Source organism: Cervus canadensis, chromosome 5, assembly GCF_019320065.1.
Source record: "Cervus canadensis isolate Bull #8, Minnesota chromosome 5, ASM1932006v1, whole genome shotgun sequence".
NCBI lineage: Eukaryota > Metazoa > Chordata > Mammalia > Artiodactyla > Cervidae > Cervus > Cervus canadensis.
Genome location: NC_057390.1, coordinates 89556893 through 89569437, shown reverse-complemented (window position 1 = coordinate 89569437; position 12545 = coordinate 89556893). Strand labels below are relative to the sequence as shown.

The window sequence follows — 12545 nt, the reverse complement described above, 5'->3', positions numbered from 1 at the left end:
ACTTTTGTAGCTTTGAGTTACTCAGTTTTGGTGAAAGTACATGTTAAATTTTGGCCTTCTACATATGAGGAATGTAGGCACATTTACTGCTAAAATTCTGTCATTGCCTCTTTATTTGCCTAAAACAGTGGAATAGCACTTTCAGGCTGTTTTTAATGAAGTTCAGTTACAGTGAATGATAAGGTATGTCATTTGAACTCTGGTTGTAATGTGATTCCTGTATTCGCTTGTATTTAGAATTTGAACACGTGGTACAAAAAAAATTAAACAGGTTGAACAAATAGTAAACATTTAAGCTGAGATGAGGCACTTCATGTAATATTTTATTGTTGTTTAGTTGCTAAGTCTGAGTCTTTTGTGACCCCATGGACTGTAGCCCACCAGTCTCTTCTGTCCATGGGATTTCTCAGGCAAAAATACTGGAGTGGGTTGCCATTTCCTTCTCCAGGGGATCTTTGTGACCTAGGGATTAAACCTGCATCTCCTACCTTGGTAGGTGGATTCTTTACCACTGAACTACCAGGGAAGCCCTATGTAATATTACTCTTACCAAAAAAAAAAAAAAAGAGATATAGAACTACAGGAGAGGATGGAAAGAGCACTGGACTTTAGTCATGAGCCCAGGTTTGAGTCTGAGCCTTCCTAAAAAGTTGTTGGTGACCTCAGGCAAGATGATGCTTCCCCTGTGGTTCAGCTTATTAAAGAATCCGCCTGCAAAGTGGGAGACCTGGGTTCAACCCCCGGGTAGGGAAGATCCCCTGAAGAAGGGAACAGCTACCCATTCCAGTATTCTGGCCTGGAGAATTCCATGGATTGTATATTCTATGGGGTCACGAAGAGTTGGACACGACTGAACAACTTTCACCACATCATCAGGCAAGATATATCAACCTCTTTGGGTCTTAATTTTCTTTTTGACAAATAAGAATCTTGTGTTAGTCTTTTTGACCAGTTTCAGCAGTTTGTGATTTTGTGATTCTTATCTTCTTATTCTCCTAGTGTATTTTTCTGTCTTGTCAAGGGGAGGTTTACAGTATAAAGCTGACAGCTCTTTTGTCTTGATGAATGGTCTTGATAGTAGAAAACATGATTTGAATTTTCCCCATCTAACTTTATTATGTTTTCTAAAACTAGTTTTAAAGGAGTTTAGAAGTATGAAATTAGAAGTATTTAGTTTTACATTTTAATTGTGCCTAACTGCTGTCATTATAAAACGCATGTGAACTGGAAAGACAGACAAAACAGTTTTAAAATTTCTTAATCAGTGGAAGGAAGTCACTGAGTTATCTAGTGTATCTGTTAAAGTCCTTTGAAATTTCATTTTAAGGCAGAGAGTAATACAATCAGTTATGTAAATATGTGTGTGGACCTTGTCCATATAAATCATTGCATATGTATTGCTGGTACATTTTTCTCTAAGCATTTTATTATTAAAGTTTAAACATGCAAAAGATTTGAAAGAATTATACAGTGAACACCTACATATTCTACAATTAGCTCAACCCCAGCAATTAACATTTTCTCTTATTTACTTTATCATGTTTATCTATCTCTTTATCTCATTATCCATCTATCAATCTTTTTTTTGATGTATTACAAAACAAATAGCAGACATTCTTATAGTTTATTTCTAAACACTGACATACATGTTAATTATAATTAGCTGGAGTTCAAACTTGTTACACTTTTTAAAAATTAAAATTTACATATGGAAAAATGCACAGCTCTTAAGTCTGCCATGGATGATATTAATTAATGACCACTTGACATTTCCAGGGCCTGTCTTAGTCTGGCAAATAGACCAGACAGCCTCTGCCTTCAGGGTGCTAATAGAGATAATGTGTAAGAAAGTTAATCCAGTATTACTTGGACCTTTTCATTGCAAGTAATAGAAATCTGGACTTCCCTGGTGGCTCAGATGGTAAAGCGTCTGCCTACAATGCGGGAGACCAGGGTTTAATCCCTGGGTCGGGAAGATCTCCTGGAGAAGGAAATGGCAACCCACTCAAGTATTCTTGCCTGGATCTCAGTATATAGGTCTTGCTTTTAAAACTCAAGAACAGGAAGGAATCAGAGTGGCTTCTAGGAATAACTGGAAGGCCCATAGGATTGTCTCCTCTTACCTTTGTTTTACTCTGCCCATCTAGTTTTTCTTTTCTCTTTTTTTTTTTTCTGCTTTGTCCTCTTTTTAGTACCTATGGTTAGAATATGGCTGCTTCCATAACGTTTCTTTCTTTTTTAAAGAATATTTATTTGTTTGGTGGTGCTGAGTCTTCATTGCAGCATGTGGAATCTAGTTCCCTGACCGGGCATCAAACTCTGGCCCCTTGTGCTGTGGAGTCTTAGCCAGTAGGGACGTCCCGTAGCCTTTCCTTTAAAACTAATAGTTCTCAGCCACACAGAGACACCAGTTTTCTATTTTAATTTGAATTCCAGGTTCCTGGGAGGGAGAGTCTGATTGGCCCAGGCTGGAGTCTGATTGGCCCAGTCTGGTTCAGCTATGCTTGAGGGCAGGTTTTGAAGTTTGGATCTCCTGTTGGAAACCCGCCTTTGTGGATGGAGAAAGGACAATTCCTGGAGCAGGTGTGGGGCTGTTGAAAGGAGGCTGCCACTAAAAATTGTTTCTGAGTACGAGTGTAATGAATGATTCTATAGACAAGAACAGGGTACAGAAATAGCATAGAGGGAGAATGAATCACTATATAGGGAAAGAGTGGTGGTCAGAGACCACTTCCTGAAGAAATTGGTGGCTGGGTTGGGTCTGAAGGATAAATTCATGTTCAGCAGTGGGAAAGGAGGATGTGTGCTGCAGAAGAACAGGTAGAAAGATAGGAAATGGCATAGTGTGTTTAGGAAATTGTAAGCACGTTAGTATATTTGCAGTATAATTTTTGAAGTGGGGCAAGTTCTATAGGGATGGGAAAGTGAGAGGGAGAGAAATAGGTAGGTAGGTAGATAGATATTTAGATATAGATCAGGGCCAGTTCAGAGGAGAATCTTATCTTGCTAAGATATGGGAAGCCAGGAAGAGTAGGCAGCAATCAGATTTATTTTAAGATATCATTTCATTGGTTAAACTGGAGACAAGTTCAAACTCATGAGAGCCTGGACTAAGAAAATGGCAGTGAAAAAGAACAGGAGAGATATTTAGGCAGTAAAATCTTCAGTACTTGGGATTTATTGAAGATTGGGAGAAGGAGGAATCTTATGATGATGACCCCTATTCTGATGGTGGCTGGATGAGTTGGGATACCAGCCAAGATAAGATATATAGGATACTGAGGTGCTTGCTGTTAGTTGTGTATTTCTTAATCTGGCTGATAATCACAGGTGTACTTTTTTAGGACTGTTAAATTGTACTTATATGTTTTATGCATTTTTGTGCATGTAATTTATATTTCATAATCTGAAATGTTACAGAACAAAAACACAAAAAATATGCTTTGGGGAAAACATGCTGACTTTAGGAGTGGACATTTGCGTTTGGGGTGTGCATACAACCTTCCAGATGGAGATATGTAGAAGGCAGTAAGTTAGACTTGAAATTTGACGTATGGGCTGCCAATGAAAGGATTAGATTAAGTCTAGTTCGCTTTCCTGTTTGTATGTTAGGATTTTCTGGAGAGTTAAAAAAATTATTGGTAACCTACATCCCAGCCCAGACCAATTAAATTGGTCCTTGGTGGTATGAGGGCACAAGGTCTAGCTTACAGAGCTTCCTGTGCTTCTTACTCTAATGCAGAGATGAGAACCACTTGGTTTCAGGAAAATTGCTCATTTCCTACATTCTGTGATGAAGAGATAGAGTTGAGCAGAGAGGATTTTGTACTTGCTTTAGAATTCAAAATAAGTTTATATTTGGTGGGGGGCAGTGATTCTTTTTTTTTTTTTTTGGGCTGCACTGTGCAACATGCAGAATCTTAGTTCCTTGACCAGGGATGGACCCTGGGCCCCCAACAGTGGAAGCATGGAGTCTTAACCACTGGACCACCAGGGAAGTTCCAGGACATAATTCTTAAGCCTTGTGCTTTCCCCCCATTATTACCTGAAGTTAAAAAAGAATGTATTTGGTTAAAATTAACAATGTATGTGTGTTCCTAAAGAAAAATATGTGGAAGATGCAAGCTGTTTTAGTTAAAACAATTTTAAAACAGATTTCCTTTGATGAAATGGCTGTGTCTTCTCTAATTTTAATTATTAATAATGTATAGGCTTTGCAGCCAAACATAGAAAATTGCCTCATCGGCTGCAGTGTCTTTGAATAGTAAATATGAAGGACAATGATTGGTAAATGAATTGTTTGTGTGATGTAGTCTGAAAGGCAGACAGCTGTAAATGCTGAGAAATTGTCTCTGATATATGTGATATGGTAAGGACAGTTGCTCACTTGTTTGTCTTTTCTTCCCTTCACTACATAGCTTTGTAACTCATCAGGGTCCTGTATCCATCACTAAGTATTTATTAGTACCTGAAATATGCCAGGGGTAAATTTATGTAAGTTACTAAATAAATAGATAAAAATGTATGGGACTTGCACCAGGCGTGCCAGTAGTTCCATTTTGGATGGCATATAAAGGGCAGCAGGATGCAAAATTATTTGATAATTATAAGAATTTCTTTACTGTTCAGAAACTGGAATGATTTCTTGGGTTTGAGCATTTAGGTATGACCTAACCCATAGATGATTCTTTTCACTCACCGGCCTCTAGTTCCTTGAACTCTCTTCCTCTAGTGATTTTGTTTTCTGTGGACCTCAGGCCTATGATCTTACCACTTTTTCATTGTCTTTTACCTTCTTGACATTCTCATTTCCTTCCTCACCCAGTGTAAATTCCATAGCCAGTCATTTTACAAACTCCTCTTCATCTACCCTCAATTACCATGCCCTTCTTGCTTTATCGTACTCACTTGGCAAAATTTGTAATCCTGGTTAAGCTGACTCTTCTACTATGTACCTGTGCATCTGAACATAGCTGGAAAATGCATGTGTGTACATATGTGTGCATACACACACTCCCACAGCTGTGCTGACTAATCGTAAGTTCATGCCCTTGAACCTCAGAGTGTCCTTAATACTGCCAGGCAGTCATATATGTACCTAGTGTGTTGGTTCTGTCACTCTTCTAGACAGCTGTTTTTTATCATCACCTTTCTCTTTAAAGGAATAACATCTCCTGTCCCATTCAACTGATGACCTTGCTTCCTAAGAAACTTCCTACTTCACTAGGAAGACTGAAGCATTCTGTGCCTGTGCATTCTGCCTTTACTCCTGTTAACATGGATGAACTATCTGTGCATCTTTAGTTGTATGCCAGATACCACCCCCTTTGAACTAACCAAGGGTATTGCTCCAAGAATCACTACCGCCAGCCAGTTCCCTACATCACTGTTTTACTGTCTATTAGGTCATTCATCAGTTTATAAAGCATGTTATTTCAAATACTCTCAGTTTAGAAAACACTTTTTCTTGACCCTACCTTCATTGCCATGTACTATCCTGTATATTTGCTCTCCTTTGTAGCAGAACTTCTAGAAAGTTGTCTGTTCAATTGTTTCTAATTTCTTTCCTCCCATTCTTGCTCAGTTTGGAACAACAGACTGGTTCCAAATAGGAAAAGGAGTATGTCAAGGCTGTTTATTGTCACCCTGCTTATTTAACTTATATGCAGAGTACATCATGAGAAACGCTGGGCTGGAAGAAGCACAAGCTGGAATCAAGATTGCCAGGAGAAATACCAATAACCTCAGATATGCAGATGACACCACACTTATGGCAGGCAGAAAGTGAAGAGCTGAAGAGCCTCTTGATGAAAGTGAAAGATGAGAGTTAAAAAGTTGGCTTAAAGCTCAACTTTCAGAAAACAAAGATCATGGCATCCAGTCCCATCACTTCATGGCAGATGGATGGGGAAACATTGGCAGACTTAATTTTTTTGGGCTCCAAAGTCACTGCAGATGGTTACTGCAGTCTTGAAATAAAAAGATGCTTACTCCTTGGAAGAAAAGTTATGACCAACCTAGACAGCATGTTAAATAGCAGAGACATTACTTTGCCAACAGAGGTCCATCTAGTCAAAGCTGTGGTTTTTCCAGTAGTCATGTATGGATGTGAGAGTTGGACTATAAAGAAAGCTGAGTGCAGAAGAATTGATGCTCTTTGAACTGTGGTGTTGGAGAAGACTCTTGAGAGTCCCTTGGACTGCAAGGAGATCCAACCAGTCCACCTTAAGGGAGATCAGTCCTGGGTGTTCATTGGAAGAACTGATGTTGAAGCTGAAACTCCAGGTCTTTGGCCACCTGATGCAAAGAGCTGACTCATCTGAAAAGATCCTGATGCTGGGAAAGATTGAGGGCAGGAGGAGAAGGGGACGACAGAGGATGAGATGGTTGGATGGCATCACCAACTCGATGGTCATGAGTTTGAGTAAACTCTGGGAGTTGGTGATGGACAGGGAAGCCTGGGGAGCAGCAGTCCATGGGGTTGTAAACAGTTGGACATGACTGAGCAACTGAACTGAACTGAACTGATTCTCTCTCTTCCTCTGTTATTCTTTTATTGAGATATAATTCATATACTATAAAATTCACCACCATTAAGTGTACAGTTCAGTGGTTTTTTAGTATATTCAGAGTTGTGCATCTATCACCACTGTCTACAGAACATTTTCATCATCCCATAAAAAACCTTCTATCCCTTCGCAGTCACTCACTCTGTTCCTCAGTCTGTAGCTCTGCTTGTTCTCTTGGAATCTGCCTATGTCTCTGTGGATCTTCCTCTTCTGAAAATTTCACATAAAGGGAAGCTAACAATATGTGACTTTTTGTGTTTGTCTTCTTTTACTTAGCCTGTTTTAAGGTTTACCATGTTGTAATACAACATTCCTTTTTATGGCTGTATAACATTCCATTCCGTGGGTGAGTTCCATGTTTTGTTAATCTTTCAGGTTTTGGACATTTGGGTTGTTTCCACTTTTTGGCTCTTATGAAATATGCTGATCAGAACATTTATGTTCAGGTTTTGTGAGAATATGCTTTCAGTTCTCTTGGGTGCATACCTTGGAGGAGAATTGCTGGTCATTTGATAACCTTATGTTTAACATTTTGAGGAGCTGTCAGAACGTTTTACAAAAGGACTGCATTTTACATACCCACCAGCAATGTATGAGGGTTACAGTTTCTCCATTTTATTCTCTTAAGCCAGCTTGATTCAGTTAAGCTTTTCCCCTCCTTCTTGACTGAAGCTGCCTTTGACAAGGTTGTCGTCGATAACATAAAAGTACCAGAATTCAAAGTACGTTGTTAGTCATCATTGTGTTTGACCTATAAATAGCATTTGACTCAGATGATCACTCATTGCTCCTTGGTACACTTTTTTTTTACTTTTGGCTTCCAGAATACCACACGTTCATACCTCCCCCCCACCCCCACCCCCATTGTATTGGTCAGTCCTTCTCAGTTTCTTTTATTATTTTCTTCTTTCTCCCTACTTTTTAGAATAGGAGTTTCCCCTGGGGATTGTATCAGTACTTCTATCTTTTAATACTCTGCTACACTGGCTTTCATGTTATCTCTGAAATCTTTTTTTTTTTTTTTTTGATATTTGAAATACAACTTTATTCTGATTCTAAACGAAAAGGAATGAGAATGACAGTCACAAACAAGATTCCACCTCTCAATATTGTCATGTGACTATAGCAGTCTTACATTTGAAACTCAAGGAGGAAACAACTGTGTTCCAAAACACCTAAATATGCTGGTCCAAAAAAATGAAGGTATTTTTTTATTAAACTGCCACATTCACTCCAGAGCCCATCCATCTCCTTCAGCATCCAAAGATTAATAAGCACATGTTTTGCTTAGCTATATAATAAAGTGGCAAACACACTGCACCACTGACATCACAGGACAGTTGCCTATAAAACTAGACTTCTGACGCTGGGCCCCAGCTTCACTTTCTCACAGGTCATCATCTTCATCCGGGAGAGCAGTTGTCTGAGCACCCTCTAAATCGTGCTCATACTGTGCTGCCAAGGCTGGGTCCATGACCGCCATGGGGCAAGAGCAGGCATGGCGACAAATTCCAAGTTAGGGTCTCCAGTCAATCTAGCAAGCCAGAGGAAGGGCTTTTCAAAGTTGTAGTTACTTTTGGCAGAAATGTCATAGTACTGAAGATTCTTCTTTCGGTGGAAGACAATTGACTTTGCCTTAACCTTTCTGTCCTTAATATCCACTTGGTTGCCACGCAACAGAATTGGGATGTTCTCACACACTCGTACCAGATCTCTGTGCCCATTAGGCACATTCTTGTAAGTAACTCCTGATGTTACGTCAAACATTATAATGGCACACTGAGCTTGTATATATCATAGCCATCTCTCAGTCTACAAACTTCTCCTGACCGGCTGCACCCCATACACTGAACTTAATAGGTCCTCTGTTGGTGTGGACCTCAACACCCAACGTAGCTACATACTTCTTCTCAAATTCACCAGTCAGATGACGCTTCACGAATGTAGTTTTTCCAGTACCACCATCACCAACCAAAACAAGTTTGAACTGAACTTGGGGTTCTCCTTGGGCAGCCATCGCTATGTTACGACAGTTCGCCTGACCCACTGCAGCTCACATCCCGGCGCCCTCATGGCCTCCATGGCAGGGGAGTGAGGAGAACTCTCCGCCCAGAGGACTCGGTAAACTGCCTCCTCATGGCTGCCGCCTGCCACTGCCTGGACCCCCCAACACCCGCCCCCATCCCAGCCCCGCGGCCCCCACCCCGGCCCCGCTCCTCTCTTTTTGTACTTAAAAGCCAAATACGTAACTACCTACTCAACCTCACTGGGGTGTCTGATAAACATCTTAAATGGAACATGTCTAAAGCCAAACCCCTTCTCTTCTCTTTGTAATATGCTCCGCCTCCAGATTTCCCTGTCTTTGATGAAGATAATTTCATCCTTCAGTTTTTCAGGGCAAAAACCTTGGCGTTAATTTTATTCCTCCTTTCTCACATGCCACATCCAGTCTACTAGGAATCCTCTTGGTCTTACCTTCAAAGTACATGCAGAGTTGGAACACTTCTCCCCGCCTCCCCTGTTGCTGCCATCTTGTTCCCATCATCATCTCTCCCCTGGATCTTTGTAGAAGGAGTCCTAATCCTATCAGACCCTCAACTACATGTACTTTTGCCTCCAGCAGTCTAGTTCAATACAATAGCCTGAAGAGTACTTCAGGAATATGTCAGATCATCATTTATTGTCCAAACCCTACTTTGGCTCCCTGTTTCACTCAGTTCAGTTCAGTTGCTCAGTCATGTCCGACTCTTTGTGACCCCATGGACTGCAACACGCCAGGTTTCCCTTTCCATCACTAACTCTTGGAGTTTACTCAGACTCATGTTCATCGAGTTGGTGATGCCATCCAACCATCTCATCCTCTGTCATCCCCTTCTCCTCCCGCCTTCAATCTTTACCAGCATCAGGGTCTTTTCCAGTAAGTCAGTTCTTTGCATCAGGTGGCCAAAGTATTGGAGTTTCATCCTTAGCATCAGTCTTTTCAGTGAATATTCAGGACTGATTTCTTTTAGGATCTGCTGGTTGGCTCTCCTTGCAGTCCAAGAGTGATAGCCAAACAAGGCCCTATGTCATCTGACCCCATTACTTGTCCAGCCTCATCCACCGTTGTTCTCCCTGATCACTCTGTTCACCTCCTTGCTAGTTTTCAAGCAGGCATGTTTGAGACTCAGGGCCTTTGCATTTGCTGTTCCTTCTACTTGAAATATTCTTCACTTTTAAATCTGCTCAAAATTTATGAAGTCAGTTAGCTGACTTTGATTTTTAATTCTGTAACTTGCGTTTCCTACACTCTGGGGTCCTCTTACTCTGCTTTTTTTTATTTGCATAACACTTGACTGTGACAGTGACTACATTATTGAGTTATACAGGATGTTTATGATGTATTCAGATGACCAGTGCTGGGCTGGGGGCTTCCCTGGTGGCTCAGACGGTAGAGAATCTGCCTGCAGCGTGGGAGACCTGGTTTTGATCCCTGGGTTGAGATGATCCCCTGGAGAAGGGAATGGCTACCCACTCCAGTATTCTGGGCTGGAGAATTCCATGGAAAGAGGAACCTGGCAGGCTACAGTCCAAGGGGTCACAAAGAGTTGGACACGACTGAGCTACTTTCACTTTCAGTGTTGGGCTGGATGTATCACAGGCTGGAATCAAGATTGCCAGGAGAAACACCAACAACCTCAGATATGCAGATGGTAACATTCTAATGGCAAAAGTGAAGAGGAACTAAGGAGCCTCTTGATGAGGGCGAAAAAGGAGGTTGAAAAAGCTGGCTTAAAACTCTACGTTCAGAAAATAAGAACATGGCTTCCGGTCCCATCACTTCATGGCAAATAGATGGGGAAACAATGGAAACAGTGACAGACTTTATTTTCTTGTGCTCCAAAATCACTGTGGACAATGAATGCCAGCCATGAAATTAAAAGATGCTTGCTCCTTTGAAGGAAAGCTGTGACAAACCTAGACAGCGTATTAAAAAGCAGAGACATAAAAAAATAAATAAAAAGCAGAGACATCACTATTCTGGAAAAGGTCTGTGTAGTCAAAGCTATGGTTTTTCCAATAGTCATGTTTGGATGTACGAGTTGGACCATAACGAAGGCTGAGCACTGAAGAATTGATGCTTTCGAACTGTGGTGCTGGAGAAGACTCTTAAGAGTCCCTTGGACAGCAAGGAGATTAATCCAGTCAATCCTAAAGGAAATCAGTCCTGAATATTCATTGCACGGACTGTTGCTGAAGCTCCAATCCTTTGGTCACCTGATACGAAGAGTTGACTCATTGGAAATCCAAGACCCTGATGCTGGGAAAGTTTGAAGGCTAAAGAAGGGGGTGGCAGAGGATGAGATGGTTGGATTGCATCACCAACTCAATGGTCATGGATTTGAGCAAACTATAGGAGATAGTGAAGGACAGGGAAGCCTGGTGTACTGCAGTTCATGGGGTCACAGACAGTCAGACACGACTTAGAGACAGAACAACAAATGATACATTGCTTTCCCTCCCAACCCCTCTGCTAGGGTGTAGCTCTCTGAGGGCAGTGATTTTTGTTTTGTTTACTGTTGTGTCTTAAGTGTTTAGAATAGGGGATGGCATGTTCTAGCCATTCAATAAATATTTGTGAAATGAGCAAAAAATGGATAGCTTTATGGGGAGGGTAGTGTCTGGGACAGGTGTTGAAAATTTTGATTCAATCCCTGCGTTAGGAAGATCCCCTGGAGAAGGGAATTCTTGCCTGGAGAATCCATGGACAGAGGAGCCAGGTGGGCTACAGTCCATGGGGTCACAGAGAGGCAGACTTGACTGAGTGACTAACACCTTCACTTTCTACATAGAGTAAAATTCATCCTTTTTGGGTATACAAGTCTATGAATTTTGACAGACTGTTTTCAGTCATGTAGCCACCACCACAATCAAGATATAATATGTTTTCCATTGCTGCAAGAAGTTCCTTAAGTTCCTTTGCAGTTGGTTCTCTGCCTTCATCTAATGCCCCTGACAGCCTGATCTAATTTCTGTCCCTGTATAGTTATGTTTTTTTCCAGAATGTCATATACATGGAATCATTTAAGTATGCCTCCTTTTTTTTTCTTTTGGGTGTGCTGAGTGTCATGTGAGGCCCTAGTTCCCTAATCAGGGATTGAACCTGTGCCCCCTGCAGTGGAAGTATGGATTCTTAATGCCTAGATCACTAGGGACAGATCCAAGTGTGACTCCTTTTGAGTCTCTTTCATTTAGCCTAATGCTTTTGAGGTTCATACATGTTACTGCATATTTCAGGAGTTGATTTTTTAAATATATATATATATATATATTTTATTGAAGTATAGTTGACTTACAATATTTCAGATGTACAGCAAGGTGATTCAGTTATACAAAGACACATAATATTAGTTTTGATATTTCCATCATAGGTTATTACAAGATATTGACTGTAGTTCCCTATGCTGTACAGTAAACCTGTGTTACTTGTTGCATATCTATTTTTTAATTAGAAATCTAGCATTCTATTCATACTAAGTCAAACAAGTGAAATCAAAATGTCAGTTTTTTTAGTTAGGCAAAAATCCTTAAAGCTTCTAAAATATATATTATACATATATATATATGTATATGAAAGCTTTTCTACAGCCCTTGATAAAGCCTTGAGAAAGAACATAAAAAAGGAAGAGATGGAGAAATTGGAGAACATAAACTAAATGAGATGGGAGCACTGAATATAGAATAGAAAAATTGAAACAAACTAGATAAACAGATAGTCCAGTTGTTTTTAAACATGACTGCTCATTAGAAACATATCTGGAGAAAAAAAGCAGTACCTGAGTATTTGTATTTTTCAAAAAATTCCAAGGTAATTCTGATATGCGTCTGGATTTTCAAAAGTGATTACAGGTTTTGTTTTTTTATTACCTCCTAGTTTTGGTGATATAAAGTTGTATTATTTTTCTGTTGACCAATCATGATGCAGTGGTATTAAGT

The 12545-nt window shown here is 40.3% G+C and overlaps 2 protein-coding genes across 5 annotated transcripts in view; one reads left to right on the top strand and one right to left on the bottom strand.

The window, feature by feature from the left end:
- Positions 1-8052, bottom strand: part of LOC122442516 (extensin-like) — a 36663-nt gene extending 28611 nt beyond the window's left edge. The window contains exon 1 of the mRNA XM_043470370.1: positions 7961-8052. Within this exon, the coding sequence (XP_043326305.1) occupies positions 7961-8052 (92 nt within the window). The remainder of the gene's footprint in view (positions 1-7960) is intronic.
- LOC122442137 (spermatid perinuclear RNA binding protein) overlaps positions 1-12545 on the top strand; it is a 140050-nt gene that overhangs the window by 28476 nt on the left and 99029 nt on the right. The window lies entirely within an intron of this gene.